The 16,581-nt window shown below is 39.9% G+C and overlaps 2 protein-coding genes and 2 non-coding genes across 4 annotated transcripts; all 4 read left to right on the forward strand.

The window, feature by feature from the left end:
- The first annotated feature begins 259 nt into the window (after window positions 1-259).
- On the forward strand, window positions 260-3,410 carry LOC137725274 (serine carboxypeptidase-like 42). The gene is made up of 10 exons (XM_068463907.1): window positions 260-617; window positions 1,060-1,167; window positions 1,275-1,367; window positions 1,505-1,597; window positions 1,791-1,876; window positions 1,974-2,252; window positions 2,377-2,510; window positions 2,618-2,710; window positions 2,807-2,924; window positions 3,023-3,410. Exons 1-10 carry the CDS (start codon window positions 365-367, stop codon window positions 3,188-3,190), a joined length of 1,425 nt encoding a protein of 474 aa, XP_068320008.1. The 5' UTR covers window positions 260-364; the 3' UTR covers window positions 3,191-3,410.
- Window positions 3,411-4,093: 683 nt separating this feature from the next.
- Window positions 4,094-4,199, forward strand: LOC137727198 (small nucleolar RNA U3). The gene has a single exon (XR_011067768.1). It is a non-coding gene; the product is annotated as a small nucleolar RNA U3 (small nucleolar RNA).
- A 7,547-nt stretch (window positions 4,200-11,746) lies between these two features.
- On the forward strand, window positions 11,747-15,328 carry LOC137726168 (serine carboxypeptidase-like 42). The gene is made up of 10 exons (XM_068465048.1): window positions 11,747-12,302; window positions 12,736-12,843; window positions 12,951-13,043; window positions 13,182-13,274; window positions 13,463-13,548; window positions 13,663-13,941; window positions 14,040-14,173; window positions 14,281-14,373; window positions 14,490-14,607; window positions 14,703-15,328. The coding sequence occupies exons 2-10, from the start codon at window positions 12,828-12,830 to the stop codon at window positions 14,868-14,870; spliced, it is 1,080 nt and encodes a 359-aa protein (XP_068321149.1). The 5' UTR covers window positions 11,747-12,302; window positions 12,736-12,827; the 3' UTR covers window positions 14,871-15,328.
- A 439-nt stretch (window positions 15,329-15,767) lies between these two features.
- On the forward strand, window positions 15,768-15,979 carry LOC137727197 (small nucleolar RNA U3). The gene has a single exon (XR_011067767.1). It is a non-coding gene; the product is annotated as a small nucleolar RNA U3 (small nucleolar RNA).
- The last annotated feature ends 602 nt before the right edge of the window (window positions 15,980-16,581 follow it).

Below are 16,581 nucleotides of genomic sequence, written 5' to 3' on the forward strand. Positions count from 1 at the left end.
ATTTTAAATATTTTTGTCATTTGTTTATCCTTTTCTTTATTCCTTTTCATTTTTTTTTCTTTTCTCTCTTTCCAAATTTACCAAATTACCCTTGGATTATTTTATGCATTCATATTTCATGTTTGAAATTTTTTTGGCCGAGGGGTATTTTCGTTCAATTACTTTTTGTCCAAGCCTGTGACACGAAAGTTTTGGCCCGCATGTGCACTGTTTTGCACTGTGCACTTTTCCATTGGCATTCTCTGCATAAATATATATATATATAGATACACACACACACACATGCCATTACATGGTGTAAGAGTGAATTGCCTAGGAATTGAAAAAGGGGTGGAATTTCTTAGATATTTTGGGACTTCTGGAGATGGGTAGGTGTTGTTTTAGTGGGATTTTGACTGTGTTGTTGGGGTGTGTGTGGTTGGTGCTGCTGGGTGCAGTGGAGGGATACCCAGCAGAGGATCTGGTAGTGAGTCTGCCTGGTCAGCCAAGTGTTGGGTTCAAACAGTATGCTGGGTATGTTGATGTGGATGTGAAAGCTGGGAGGAGTTTGTTTTACTACTTTGTTGAAGCAGATAAGCAGCCTGACAGGAAGCCGCTCACTCTTTGGCTCAATGGAGGTAAACTCTCATCCTTTTCTGGGTTTCTTGAAAGCAAATTACAAATATTGGTTCAACTCTGTTGTGTAATTCATAGGTGTATTTAACTGACATTTTTCATGTTATTTATGATGAATTCTTCAAATTATGTATATTTATATATATATATATATATATATATTTATGTAGGGTGTGCATAAAAGCTTTCGATAATCCTTTATATTCAGCTGGATTTTTTTTTTTTTTTGAAATCTGCTGCAGTTTTTTATTTTTAGGATATTTTGCATTTGTTGTAACCAACTTGAATTTCGTTGCTTGTTAAAAGAACTTGTTATATATACCATATTACTATACCCTTTTCTGCAATGTTATCTCAATGTTTGTGGTTTTTACAATTGTTCTTGAAAGTGAGGATCTTAAACACCGAATAGTTGATAACATCGGCTGATTAACTTTGTGTCAGGTCCGGGGTGTTCTTCCATCGGCGGAGGTGCCTTTACGGAGTTGGGTCCATTTTATCCAACGGGTGATGGTAGAGGCCTCCGGAGAAATAAAATGTCATGGAACAGAGGTATTGCCGTATAGAACATGTGAATTTTCCTTTTTTCCGGAGTGTCTCTTTTCAGCTGTTAATCGGAATCATAACAAAATAGTGTACCATTTGTTAATTTCTTGTAGCATCAAATCTTCTTTTTGTTGAGTCTCCTGCTGGAGTAGGATGGTCATACTCGAATACTAGTTCAGATTATAACTCTGGGGATGCCTCAACTGGTATAGTGAACAGCTAATTCTGCTTTCCTTTCTTTACACTGATTCAAGGGTGTGCTTATTCTACATGTTTTCTTTTGGTTGATGAAACCTGTCAACCAAGCTTAACAACTTTTTTCTCCGTCATTTGATTTTGGCAGCAAGAGATATGCACACATTCTTGCTGAAATGGTATGAGAAGTTTCCAACATTCAGATCCCGAGAGTTGTTTCTTACCGGAGAAAGCTATGCAGGTCTGCAAAGTCTGATATACTTTCAATTCTATAATCTGTTACTAGTAAACGGAACTCTTACAATTAATTCAAACCTTTTCTAAATATAATCATTGCAGTTACGATTTTAGTTTTTACTCTTTCTTTCCCACATCTCCTGCCTACGAATTATCATTTGGAAACAGTTCTTACCATCTGAACTGTTTATGTACAGGGCACTACATACCACAATTGGCCATTGCCATATTAGACCATAATAAACAATCAACTGGTTTCAAGTTCAATCTTAAAGGGGTTGCTGTAAGAAGACTTCACATATTTTTGAATTCCTCGCTTTCATCTATCTCTATAGTTGTCAGTTCACTTTTTTGAACTTTTCTTATCCGTTACCTTGCAGATTGGGAATCCACTGCTGAGACCTGATCATGATGCTCGGGCAACATATGAATACTTTTGGTCTCATGGAATGATTTCTGATGAAATTGGCCTTACTATCATGAACGAATGCGATTTTGACGATTATGTCTCTGCAAATACTCACAATGTAAGTCTTGAATGCAACAAAGCAGTATCTCAAGCAAAACAAATAGTTGGTGATTACATAAACGATTACGATGTGATTCTTGATGTTTGCTATCCATCTATAGTGGAGCAAGAGTTACGACTGCGGAAAATGGTATTTTCTATTCTACTTTATTTTGTTCAATATCTGTTTTCTTTTTCATCTTTCATTCTCATTTCATGGAACTTTGTCGTTTCATTGTTTCAACGAGTTTTTCCTTTACTCCTGTTTTCTGCAGGCTACTAAGATAAGTGTTGGAGTTGATGTATGTATGACATATGAAAGACGGTTTTATTTGAACCTTCCTGAAGTTCAGGAAGCCCTTCATGCAAATCGTACAAACTTGCCTTATACTTGGAGTATGTGCAGTGGGTAAGTGAATATAAACTTTCTTATGCATTGGTAGAATTTAATGACTTATCTTCAGTCTACGCTCGCGTATCTCATATGACTGGTCTTCTCTTCTTTGTGTTATACAGCGTTCTTAATTACAGCGATACTGATTGGAACATCAACATCCTTCCCTTGCTCACAAGGATAGTTCAAAATCATATTCCCATTTGGGTTTTCAGGTAATTCGTTATGCTAATGTGTACAGGAGCTAAGTTGAACAGTACCTACTCTAATTTTTAGTGTTGCTACATTACATGATTTTCAACCGAATGCAGTGGGGATCAAGATTCTGTGGTACCATTATTGGGCTCCCGGACACTGATACGTGAACTAGCACATGACCTAAAGTTCCCGATAACAGTCCCATACGGAGCTTGGTTTCACAAGGGCCAGGTGCTTATGCTCTCTTCCTTTGGTAATTCTATTCAAATTCGGCAGTCTGTCTCTCTTCAACATTGCTTGTGAATATCTGTACATGTTTTAATGAATAGGTGGGCGGTTGGGCTACAGAGTACGGAAATCTGTTGACATTTGCCACAGTAAGGGGCGCTGCTCATATGGTCCCCTATGCTCAACCTTCAAGAGCATTGCGCCTCTTCAGTTCATTTGTTCATGGTCGAAGATTGCCCAACACAACGCTTCCTTCCATTTACGAGTAAACAAGTTATGGGAATTGGTACAATGTAGCGGTAGAAGCTACTAGGATCAGAAATTCATTTCTTTACCGCAAGGGCAATAAAGAAAGTTGATTTGTTTTTGGCAAGAGTACGGAAAAAAAAGAGGGATGGGCGATAAGTGTAGAAAAGAAGATTTCAACGGCATCTGCAAAAGCATTCATTTGAGGCCAATCAAGAACTCTGCAAAAACATTTCATCGATAGCTCGTGTTTTTCATACATTTTTTAATGGAAAGATCTGGAGTGAGTTGACAATCACTTAACTTTTGTGTTTGAATCATACAAAATGAAACTGGGAATCCCATTCAAGTAGCAGTCTTACGGTAGAAATTGATCGGCCGGATGAGTTTGTAACAATGGTCAGATGTATCAACCTAAGAAATGGACAAACATGAGGTTTCTAAAAGAAATAAATGTTCATGATTATAATCAAATGATCCCAGACAATTTTGAATACAATGACGCTTTGCAAGGATTATTCTTAGATGGAGATCTAAAAACTAGATGGTTTCGATCATTCAAATTCAACGCCAAGTGTGTAATAACTAGGTTGCAAGTTGTTGGAGCAATTTGACTCCAGGGGTCGTGAAACTCCATCAGAAACCACCAAGAAGGCTCAGTTTTCAGAGAAACTTGATACAAACATACAAGCAATCTACCAACACAATTAATCATGTTTTAACTTTAAACAATCATTCAAAGCAGTGACACAACTTTTCTGTTGTTTAAATATGCAGATACCAGTTTCATGCTTGGAAAGTAATTGATCAAAAAAGGGAGAAAGCGAGCTCTTTAGCTGTTAGGCGGAACACCGCACGTAAGTCCCACATCGACCGCGTCCAAAATAGTATAGCTGTTCATATACCCGAACAAAGGATAGAAGTTCACGACCTTGCTTGAACAGGATCTGTTCTATAGGATTGTTCTTCTGTCTCCTTGATTTCTAAGGAGACAGGAATCCCAACCTGGTCTGTGCGAGCGGGAGACAGGAATCCCCGAGACAGGAATCCCCAACCTACCTGGTCTGTGCGAGGAGACAGGAATCCTGGTCTGTGCGAGCTGGAGACAGGAATCCCCAACCTACCTGGAGACAGGAATCCCCGAGACAGGAATCCCCAACCTACCTGGTCTGTGCGAGGAGACAGGAATCCTGGTCTGTGCGAGCTGGAGACAGGAATCCTGGTCTGTGCGAGCTGGAGACAGGAATCCTGGTCTGTGCGAGCTGGAGACAGGAATCCCCAACCTACCTGGTCTGTGCGAGGAGACAGGAATCCTGGTCTGTGCGAAGAGACAGGAATCCCCGAGGAGACAGGAATCCCCAACCTGTGCGAGCGGGAGACAGGAATCCTGGTCTGTGCGAAGAGACAGGAATCCCCGAGGAGACAGGAATCCCCAACCTGTGCGAGCGGGAGATAGGAATCCTGGTCTATGCGAGCGGGAGACAGGAATCCCCAACCTACCTGAGACAGGAATCCCCAACCTACCTGGTCTGTGCGAGGAGACAGGAATCCTGGTTTGTGCGAGGTGGAGACAGGAATCCCCAACCTACCTGGTCTGTGCGAGGAGACAGGAATCCCCAACCTGTGCGAGCGGGAGAAGGGAATCCTGGTCTGTGCGAGCTGGAGACAGGAATCCCCAACCTACCTGGTCTGTGCGAGGAGACAGGAATCCCCAACCTGTGCGAGCGGGAGACAGGAATCCTGGTCTGTGCGAAGAGACAGGAATCCCCGAGGAGACAGGAGCTGGAGACAGGAATCCCCAACCTACCTGGTCTGTGCGAGGAGACAGGAATCCCCAACCTGTGCGAGCGGGAAACAGGAATCCTGGTCTGTGCGAAGAGACAGGAATCCCCGAGGAGACAGGAATCCCCAACCTGTGCGAGCGGGAGACAGGAATCCTGGTCTGTGCGAGCGGGAGACAGGAATCCCCAACCTACCTGAGACAGGAATCCCCAACCTACCTGGTCTGTGCGAGGAGACAGGAATTCTGGTTTGTGCGAGCTGGAGACAGGAATCCCCGAGACAGGAATCCCCAACCTACCTGATCTGTGCGAGGAGACAGGAATCCTGGTCTGTGCGAGCTGGAGACAGGAATCCCCAACCTACCTGGAGACAGGAATCCCCGAGACAGGAATCCCCAACCTACCTGGTCTGTGCGAGGAGCCAGCTGGAGACAGGAATCCCCAACCTACCTGGAGACAGGAATCCCCGAGACAGGAATCCCCAACCTACCTGGTCTGTGCGAGGAGACAGGAATCCCCAACCTGTGCGAGCGGGAGACAGGAATCCTGGTCTGTGCGAGGAGACAGGAATCCCCAACCTGTGCGAGGAGACAGGAATCCCCAACCTGTGCGAGCAGGAGACAAGAATCCTGGTCTCTGTGCGAGGAGACAGGAATCCCCAACCTGTGCGAGCGGGAGACAGGAATCCTGGTCTGTGCGAGCTGGAGACAGGAGACAGGAATCCCCAACCTGTGCGAGCGGGAGACAGGAATCCTGGTCTGTGCGAGCGGGAGACAGGAATCCCCAACCTACCTGGTCTGTGCGAGGAGACAGGAATCCCCAACCTGTGCGAGCGGGAGACAGGAATCCTGGTCTGTGCGAGCTGGAGACAGGAATCCCCAACCTACCTGGTCTGCAGGAATCCTGGTCTGTGCGAGCGGGAATCCCCGAGACAGACAGGAATCCCCAACCTGGTCTGTGCAAGCGGGAGACAGGAATCCCCAACCTGGTCTGTGCGAGGGAATCCCAAACTGGTATCTGTCTGGGGTGGTCGCACGGTAGTCTGACAGGTTCCCATATATGTTTTTTTGTCTCCTCAAAGACGTTCGTTTTTTGTTTACTTCACACCACCTCACCCACGGAAATAATTCTTTCGTTTTTAATATTGATTTTTCATTTCTGCTGACTAAATATAGATGGAATCCCCAACCTACCTGGTCTGTGCGAGGAGACAGCGGGAGACAGGAATCCTGGTCTGTGCGAGCGGGAGACAGGAATTCCCAACCTACCTGGTCTGTGCGAGGAGACAGGAATCCCCAACCTGTGCGAGCGGGAGACAGGAATCCCCGAGACAGACAGGAATCCCCAACCTGGTCTGTGCAAGCGGGAGACAGGAATCCCCAACCTGGTCTGTGCGAGGGAATCCCAAACTGGTATCTGTCTGGGGTGGTCGCACGGTAGTCTGACAGGTTCCCATATATGTTTTTTTGTCTCCTCAAAGACGTTCGTTTTTTGTTTACTTCACACCACCTCACCCACGGAAATAATTCTTTCGTTTTTAATATTGATTTTTCATTTCTGCTGACTAAATATAGATGGAATCCCCAACCTACCTGGTCTGTGCGAGGAGACAGCGGGAGACAGGAATCCTGGTCTGTGCGAGCGGGAGACAGGAATCCTGGTCTGTGCGAGCGGGAGACAGGAATTCCCAACCTACCTGGTCTGTGCGAGGAGACAGGAATCCCCAACCTGTGCGAGCGGGAGACAGGAATCCCCGAGACAGACAGGAATCCCCAACCTGGTCTGTGCAAGCGGGAGACAGGAATCCCCAACCTGGTCTGTGCGAGGGAATCCCAAACTGGTATCTGTCTGGGGTGGTCGCACGGTAGTCTGACAAGTTCCTATATATGTTTTTTTGTCTCCTCAAAGACGTTCGTTTTTGGTTTACTTCACACCACCTCACCCACGGAAATAATTCTTTCGTTTTTAATATTGATTTTTCATTTCTGCTGACTAAATATAGATGGAAAGAAAATCGCAGGATTGATAGATAAAAAAATGTAGGACTGTGTTCAGGAGCGGATTCACATAGGAACCGGTGGGCTTGGGACCCTTCGAATGCTGGGAGAAGCACCTATTGATCGACCACACAGAGGGCTTTAAGTGCCTGACCATTTCGTGTTTTTTTTTTTTTTTTTTTTACTACATCGATATTTTTACACTAAGGGTAGGAAAAGTTCGGCAAAATCGCATAATGAGGAGACTATTTCTTTTTTAATTTCATGTTTTCATTTTTTTTTCTTACTAGATCATGTTCCTTGAACACTGTAAATTTTAATTGTACTCATAATTTAACCTGGTTCCTCCTCTTTTTTTGTTATTTCATTTGAAGCTGCTGCATTGTAGTTGTTTTCTGGTACTTTTGCTCCCTTTCCTTTTCCTAGAAAATGAAAGACTCTGCCTGACTGCCTCATTCATTTTCATCTTTGAAGCAACAAAAAGGGGTTTGAAATAATGATTGGTTGCATTCGGAAAGAAAAAGGTACGCCTGAAATTTGGACTGCTGGAAACCTTAGGAATTGGTGTGCTTCGATTTGACCTCTATATGTGTTCCGACACTTCCACCACTGCTTGGCTTTATTCCTGGGGTTGAGGGGAGTCTATTGGTGGTGGTGATCAACAGTAATCATTGTCGTAGTCATCGGAAAATGAGAAAACTCGCCGGAAACCCTCGGCACTTTGTGGCTTCGACTTGGAAAAATGAGTGAGAAAATGGAAAATCTAACAACACCAAGATGTTGGTCTCGTCATGAGCTTTCCACGGACACTAAGATCACCTAAAACGGAAGTCGGATGAGGGAGATATGGCTAGGTCAAAAATGGTGGTTTGCGGATCCACAAACGGATCAAAATGACCCAACTCGGTCTCTCCTTTCCCCTTCTTGCTCTCCCTTCCCATTAGCTCTCCCCCTCCTTTCTTTTATCTCCCGCATCTCTCATTTTTCCCCTCTCGCTTGCTGCCACCTGGCAGCTTCTAATCATTTTATTTTTTTATTATTTTATTTCCTTTCAAACAACTAAAACGTCTCTAATTTCTTCGTTGCAACTTCGATTCGCGAACGATTTTAGCCTACGCGCTCGTATGATCGAACTCTATCCAATTGTACTTAGTGTGACCTTGCAAAGTCCACGAATTTTTAATGATTACTGACCAAAATTCAAACTTCGTAATTAGTTTAATTAAAATCTAAAGTTAATATAAATTCTCAAAAATAATATAAAATCCCTTAATACAAATACGTAGTTTGAAATAGTGAAATCCAGGAATGAGATTTCACATAGGTACCTGCCCATACCCGTCTAAGTTGCAACTCACTTTGACAAAAAATAGATAACTTTTATTTTGCATTTATTTTTTACAATAAATTATAAGAGACTTGTTACATACTTAAATGGATACAGACACTTATATACACAACATATAATAGATTTACTTAAATCATCATAGTCCGCCTAGGCATCCTCCTAGACATTAAGCTCCAGCCCGGCGCTCGACTAGTTCCTAACGTCTTTTAAAACCTTATTTGAAATACACTACTAATGACTTAGTTTTTCAATTTTTCAACAAAATAATCACATGAAGGGCACGAGTTTTGTGTTTTAATATCATTTCCAAAAATCCAATTTATCCTTACATATGCCACTTGTGAGCTAATTATGTCGAAAAACTAGATAATAATAAGTTCTTATTCTTGAATTGCAACAAAAGTTTAATTGTAACATCTCACATCAACCAACAGAGAGGGAGTGATGTGCTTTATATGTACATGCTCCCCTCCATATAGCACGAGGCATTTTGGGAGCTCACTGGCTTCGGAGTTCATCGGAACCCTAAAGTTAAGCAAGTTCGCGCGAGAGCAATCCTAGGATGGGTGATCCATTGGAAAATTCTCGTGTGAGTTCCTAGAAACAAAACTGTGAGGGCGTGGTTGAGACCCAAAGCAGATAATATCGTGCTACGACAGAGTCAAACTTGGAATGTGGTGGAGCCCTAATTGGGATGTGAAATTAACCGCAAATGCTAAAAACTTCACTAAGAATTTCACTAAAAATATATTGAGGGGGAAAGAAATCAAGCACAAACTCTCAAAGGAGCGAAAAATTGAAATGAGATAGTACTGGCACTAAAAAAATGTCATCTTGTGTTTCAAAATTCAAAAAGTATAATAACATAAAATGAATATGTACTTGAAGGAGTGCAAAATGATCAGCTTAGAGCTTTCATCCTACTTTTGAGGTTTTGATTCGAGCCCTCATTCTCTCGACAACGTCTGTATAGTGGGAAATAAAAAAGAATAGAAAGATGAAGAAGGTCTCAAAGAATTCCTCCAATTAGGGAACTTTTTTTTTCACGTACATGCACATAACTGCATGTTACTACTAAACAATATACTAGAGTAGTCAAACTTCACTTTAAAATGCGTTATCTTAATATTGACTAATATGATTGGTTTTGTTTGTTTTTGTTTTGTTTTTCAAACCCCAATAAAAGGTGTTAATTTAGAATTGAGAATGACAACCTTGGCTCTTTCAATTGAGCCCCACGAGTATGGACTATATAAAACGATAATAATTCTAATGGTTTTTTAGGAAGAGGATGTTCTTCGGATCCACTTTGTGAGGATCTTAAGAATTTCTATATCTTAACTGTTTATTGCATATCGTGCGGTTATTTTTCGTTAGATACTATTTGTATTTAATTTTAAATAAGACAAAAATCAAATAATTTCTGATCACATGATACACGATAAATGATTAAGATGTAAGGATACGTAGAATCCTACAAAATAGAACCGGATGGGATCAAGTCTGTTTTTCAATGAATAAAGATATTCGTGTGGCCTGCAGAGTGACCTTGAGGGAGAGTAAACTGTTTGACAATCGAGGGCGGCTATGTTGTCTTCTTCCCATGCTTATTTAAACAAAAAAAAAAAAAACACTCAACATGTTGTCTTCTTCCATCAAAATCATCGAATTAAATGATCTGAACCTTTAAAATTTTATCCAACGGTCAAATATTAATTTAGTTTTTAAGAGATGAAAACAGGTCGACCGTTGGATAAAATTTCAAAAGTCCAAATCACTTAATCTGGTGGTCTTGGTGGAAGAGATCCAAAGATAATCTCATTCCAGTTCCCTTTTTGTCCATTGAAATCTTGTTTTCTACTTCCTCCTCATGATTAACAAGATTACTAAGAGCATCTCCACCCGTTACTGGAAAGTAATTGTTGCTTTTGTTTTTACTTTCTTTTACCAACAGATGGAGATTATCTAAAGATGCTGTCTAAAAGAAAACTTTCATGGGCTGCCACCTTATTTTTTTGTCGCATTGTTTTATAATGTTACCTCTATGATAGGATGGGAAGTTAATACCTACTTTAACTGTCTCGGGTCAAGATATACCTTCATTCGAGAAAACCATAAATGGGGTTCATGACAGATTGGATACAATGTAATATTACAAATTTCATATAACCAGATACAACCAATCATTCGAAATCCATGGTATTTTTTCACATATAATTAAATTTTTGTACATTCATTGCACTCCCAATTTCATCCTTCTTAAGAAATTTGGAAATTTACTAATTGAGTTGTAATTAGTGAATTGTCCTAATGGTTAGAGATTTCTTCTCCAACCTTCTGCATTTTGGGTCTAGATCCTCATCCCTCTTCATTATATTAGTGTAAAGTATCGATTGTACCCAAAAAAATGATGCAAAAGTTTTTTCATAACTGCATATGAAAAATACTTGACTCTTATACATAATATGAATCATTCTTCTCTAAGATAAATTATAATTGCAAGAAGTGGATGCTCTCGTGTTTTGAGTATTCTTCTTCACTCTATTGTGTTTCAAGTTCAAACTCTCTCTCCTATTCCTTAGTGATTATTAGCTTAAATCCACTATTGTCACATCCCAGCCCGGAGCGGATCACTTCCCGGGCCCGCTCCACCACCGTAGCACGATATTGTGGCTTACCATTCCCTCAAGGTTTTGTTTTTGGGAACTCACGAGCAACTTCCCAGTGGGTCACCCATCATGGGATTGCTCTAGCCCCCTTCTCGCTTAACTTTAGAGTTCCTACGGAACCCAAAGCTAATGAGCTCCCAAAAGGCCTCGTGCTAGGTAAGGATGGGAATATACATTTAAGGATCACTCCCCTGGGCGATGTGGGATGTCACAACTATTACATTTTCTCCACTTTTATTTTTTTATACTCATTTTACATTTTTTTTTAATTCAGAGATAAATTAAAATCATGTAATTTCATGCATCTTCTAATTCCAATAAATCTACCTAATTTCTTTTAACAAAAATTAATATACCAAGATAAATTCATTTGCAAAACATACGACCTGAACTAAAAGATAGTAAAACATAATATACCAACAAACAAGACATATTAATCTGTGATACAAGTTGATTATAAAATTAATCTATCATATATAGTTGATTATAAAATTTAAAATAAAATCTATAAATGGTGTTTAGAACAAGAAGAAAAACACTAAATAACAAAAGAAAAAAAAGAAAAGAAAAAGAAATGCCAATGCGACTATTACTATGTATGCCAATAATTTCCACTTCCATCCCCAATGTCTCTCCCTCTCTCTCTCTCTGTAAAAAACTCTTGTAAGTATGACTGCAACTCCAGCAAAGCACAGTAAAAAACCCAACTCTGCTTTCTCTGCACCTTCCTTAACGTCTCCTTCTTTCCATTCGATTCTTGAGAGGCTGCATTTATGCATTTATTCTTACCTGTCATACCAAATCCTAGATCTGGCATTTACCATTAATTATATTTATCCACACAAACGCCTTTCACGTATTACATTTCTATTTGGGTCCCCTTTTTTGTCTCCTTTTCAGAAAAAAGAAAAAAAAGAGAAACATGCTTTGAGTGAGTGAGGCTGTATAAATGCATATGTGTATACAAGTGTCATCATACAGATTATAACACACACACACACACACACACACACACATTGTGTAAGAGTGAATTGCCTAGGAATTGAAAAAGGGGTGGAATTTCTGAGGTATTTTGGGATTTCGGGAGATGGGTAGGTGTTGGTTTAGTGGGGTTTTGACTGTGTTGTTGGGGTGTGAGTGGTTGTTGCTTCTGGGTGCAGTGGAGGGATACCCAGCATAGGATCTGGTAGTGAGTCTGCCTGGTCAGCCAAGTGTTGGGTTCAAACAGTATGCTGGGTATGTTGATGTGGATGTGAAAGCTGGGAGGAGTTTGTTTTACTACTTTGCTGAAGCAGATAAGCAGCCTGACAAGAAGCCCCTCACTCTTTGGCTCAATGGAGGTAAGCTCTCACCCTTTTCTGGGTTTCTTGAAAGCAAATTGCAAACATTGGTTAAACTCTGCTGTGTAATTCATAGGTGCATTTAACTGATATTTTCATGTTATTTATGATGAATTCTTCAAATCATGTATATGTATACATATTTGTATAGGGTGTGCATAAAAGCTTTCGGTAATCCTTTATATTCAGTTGGATTTTTTTATCAAATCTGCTGCAGTTTCTTATTTTTAGGATATTTTTGCATTTGTTGTAACCAACTTGAAATTGGTTGCTTGTTAAAAGAACTTGTTATGTATGCCATATTACTATACCATACCCTTGTCTGCAGAATGAAATGTTATCTCAATGTTTGTGGTCTTTACAATTGTCCTTGAAAGTGAGGATCTTAAACACCGAATAGTTTATAACATCGGATCAGTAACTTTGTGTTCAGGTCCGGGGTGTTCTTCCATCGGCGGAGGTGCCTTTACGGAGTTGGGTCCATTTTATCCAACAGGTGACGGTAGAGGCCTCAGGACAAATAAAATGTCATGGAACAGAGGTGTGTCCGTATAGAACATGTGAATTTTCCTTTTTTCCGGAGTGTCTCTGTTCAGCTGTTAATTGGAATCATAACTAAATAGTGTACCAGTTGTTTTTTTCTTGTAGCATCAAATCTCCTTTTTGTTGAGTCTCCTGCTGGAGTAGGATGGTCCTACTCGAATACAAGTTCAGATTATAACTCTGGGGATGCCTCAACTGGTATAGTGAATAGCTAATTCCGCTTTCGTTTCTTTACACTGATTCAAGGGTGTGCTTATTCTACATGTTTGCTTTTGGTTGATGAAACCTGTCAACCAAGCTTAACAACTTTTTTTCACTGTCATTTGATTTTGGCAGCAAGAGATATGCACACATTCTTGCTGAAATGGTATGAGAAGTTTCCAACTTTCAGATCCCAAGAATTGTTTCTTACCGGAGAAAGCTATGCAGGTCTGCAAAGTCTGATTCATTTCTATAAACTAGTAATAGTAAACGGAACTCTTAGAATATGTTCAAACCTTTTCCTAAATATAATCGTTGCAGTTACAATTTTAGTTTTTACTCTTTCTTTCCCACATTTCTTGTGTACGAATTATCATTTGGAAACAGTTCTTACCGTCTGAACTGTTTATGTACAGGGCACTACATACCGCAATTGGCCGTTGCTATATTAGACCATAATAAACAATCAACAGGTTTCAAGTTCAATCTTAAAGGGGTTGCTGTAAGAAGACTTCACATATTTTTGAATTCCTCGCTTTCATCTATCTCTATAGTTGTCAGTTCCCTTTTTTTTTTTCCTTTTTTTTCTTAACTTTTCTTATTTGTTATCTTGCAGATTGGGAATCCACTGCTGAGACTTGATCGTGATGCTCTGGCAACATATGAATACTTTTGGTCTCATGGAATGATTTCTGATGAAATTGGCCTTACTATCACGAAGGAATGCGATTTTGACGATTATGTCTCTGCAAATACTCACAATTTAAGCCTTGAATGCAACAAAGCAATATCTCAAGCAAATCAAATAGTTGGTGATTACATAAACAATTACGATGTGATTCTTGATGTTTGTTATCCATCTATAGTGGAGCAAGAGTTGAGACTGCGGAAAATGGTATTCTCTACACTTCTTTTTCATCTTTCATTCGCATTTCATGCAACTTGTCGTTTCATTGTTTCAACGAGTTTTTCCTCCACTCCTGTTTTCTGCAGGCTACTAAGATAAGTGTTGGAGTTGATGTATGTATGACATATGAAAGACGTTTTTATTTGAACCTTCCTGAAGTTCAGAAAGCCCTTCATGCAAATCGTACAAACTTGCCTTATACTTGGAGTATGTGTAGTGGGTAAGTGAATAAAACCTTTCTTATGCATCGGTAGAATTTGATAACTTATCTTTAGTCTATTCTCGCATATGTCATATGACTGATCTTCTCGTCTTTGTATTGTACAGCGTTCTTAATTACAGCAATACTGATGAAAACATCAACATCCTTCCCTTGCTCACAAGGATAGTTCAAAATCATATTCCTGTTTGGGTTTTCAGGTAATTTGTTATGCTAATGTGTACAGGAGCTAAGTTGAATAGTACATAGCTAAGTTGAATAGTACATACTCTAATTTTTAGTGATGCTACATAACATGATTATCAACCAAATGCAGTGGGGATCAAGATTCTGTTGTACCATTCCTTGGCTCCCGGACACTGATACGTGAACTAGCACATGACCTAAAGTTCCCGATAACAGTCCCATACGGAGCTTGGTTTCACAAAGGCCAGGTGCTTATGCACTTCCTTTTGTAATTCTATTCAAATTTGAATGTCCGTCTCTGTTCAACATTGCTTATGAAAATCTGTACATGTTTTATGAATAGGTGGGCGGTTGGGCTACAGAGTACGGAAATCTGTTGACCTTTGCCACAGTAAGGGGTGCTGCTCATATGGTCCCCTATGCTCAACCTTCAAGAGCATTGCACCTCTTCAGTTCATTTGTTCATGGTCGAAGACTGCCCAACACAACGCTTCCTTCCATTTATGAGTAAACAAGTTATGGGAATTGGTACAATGTAGTGGTAGAAGCTACCAGTTTCAGAAGTTCATTTCTTTACCGCAAGGGCAATAAAGAAAGTTGATTTGTTTTTGGAAAGAGCATGGAAAAAAAAGAGGGAGGGGCAATTAAGAATATTTCTACGGCATCTGCAAAAGCATTCATTTGAGGCCAATCAAGAACTCTGCAAAAACATTTCATCGATAGCTCGTGTTTTTCATACATTTTTTAAATGGAAAGATCTGGAGTGAGTTGACAATCACTTAACTTTTGTGTTTGAATCATACAAAATGAAACTGGGAATCCCATTCAAGTGGCAGTCTTACGGTAGAAATTGATCGGCCGGATGAGTTTGTAACACCGGTCAGATGTATCAACCCAAGAAATGGACAAACACGAGGTTTCTAAAACAAATAAATGTTCATGATTATAATCAAATGATCCCAAACAATTTTGAATACAATGACGCTTTGCAAGGATTATTCTTAGACGGAGATCTAAAAACTAGACGGTTTTGATCATTCAAATTCAACGCGAAGTGTGTAATAACTAGGTTGCAAGTTGTTGGAGCAATTTGACTTCAGGAATTGTGAAACCCCATCAGAAACCACCAAGAAGGCTCAGTTTTCAGAGAAACTTGATAAAACATACAAGCAATCTACCAACACAATTCATCATGTTTTAACTTTAAACAATCATCCAAAGCAATGACACAACTTTTCTGTTGTTTAAATATCCAGATAGCAGTTTATTCAAGCTTGAAAAGTAATTGAACAAAAAAGAGAGAAAGCGAGCTCTTCAGCTGTTAGGCGGAATACCGCACTTAAGTCCCACATCGACCGCGTCCAAAATAGTATAGCTGTTCATATACCCGAACAAAGGATAACAGTTCACGACCTTACTTGAACAGGATCTGTTCTATAGGATCGTACTTCTGTATCCTTGATCTCTAAAGAGACAGGAACCCCAACCTGGTCGATGATTAACGACCGTGCGGTCAGAGCGTGATTAACGGTTTCTGGTTCCTCGGTTCCATCAAGCAGTAGATGATCGTTCTCAGCCAGTTTCTCTGTCTGGGGTGGTCGCACGGTAGTCTGACAGGTTCCCATCATTTTTTTTCTTTCTCTTAACGTTCGCTTTTGGTTTACTTCACCAGCTCACCCACAGAAATCAATTAACTTCTCCTTTTTGGTTATTTCATTTGAAGCTGCTGTGTTTTCTGGTGCTTTTGCTTCCCTTTCCTTTTCCTATATAGTGAAATGAGAAATTTTTGATTGTGACTGGAACACGATGATACACCACGTGTTTCTGTATAAATGGTGAAAAAGGATTTTATTTTTTAAGTTATTAACATTTTAACACACATATCTCACTATTTATATAATTACACGTAATATATCATCTCATATACCAATCACACAAAAAAATCTCTCAAATGAATGACTCCGCGTGACCGCCTCATTCATTTTCATCTTTTGAAGCAACAAAAAGGGGTTTGATATAATGATTGGTTGCATTCAGAAAGAAAAAGGTCCACTCTTTCTTTTATCTACATCCTGATGGTGATGGGGAGCGACAACTTGTTAGTCAAAACGACATGAACCATTTTTTAACTAATTGATGAAAAAGAAATCTATTTATGATTGCAATTTTGGAAATATTATGCAGTATGTCCAACAATCTAATTGTCAAACCGATTATCACAA

This window comes from Pyrus communis, chromosome 2 (genome assembly GCF_963583255.1).
Source record: "Pyrus communis chromosome 2, drPyrComm1.1, whole genome shotgun sequence".
NCBI lineage: Eukaryota > Viridiplantae > Streptophyta > Magnoliopsida > Rosales > Rosaceae > Pyrus > Pyrus communis.

What these genes read in the sequence shown, in the direction of transcription:
- LOC137726168 (XM_068465048.1), top strand. An exon ending in AGTTGAGACTGCGGAAAATG is followed by an intron (nt 13,942 to 14,039) that starts GTATTCTCTACA and finishes TGTTTTCTGCAG; the next exon opens with GCTACTAAGATAAGTGTTGG. An exon ending in CTTGGTTTCACAAAGGCCAG is followed by an intron (nt 14,608 to 14,702) that starts GTGCTTATGCAC and finishes TTTTATGAATAG; the next exon opens with GTGGGCGGTTGGGCTACAGA.
- LOC137725274 (XM_068463907.1), top strand. Translation starts at nt 365, where the DNA reads ATGGGTAGGTGTTGTTTTAGTGGGATTTTGACTGTGTTGTTGGGGTGT. An exon ending in CACTCTTTGGCTCAATGGAG is followed by an intron (nt 618 to 1,059) that starts GTAAACTCTCAT and finishes ACTTTGTGTCAG; the next exon opens with GTCCGGGGTGTTCTTCCATC. An exon ending in CTCTGGGGATGCCTCAACTG is followed by an intron (nt 1,368 to 1,504) that starts GTATAGTGAACA and finishes TGATTTTGGCAG; the next exon opens with CAAGAGATATGCACACATTC.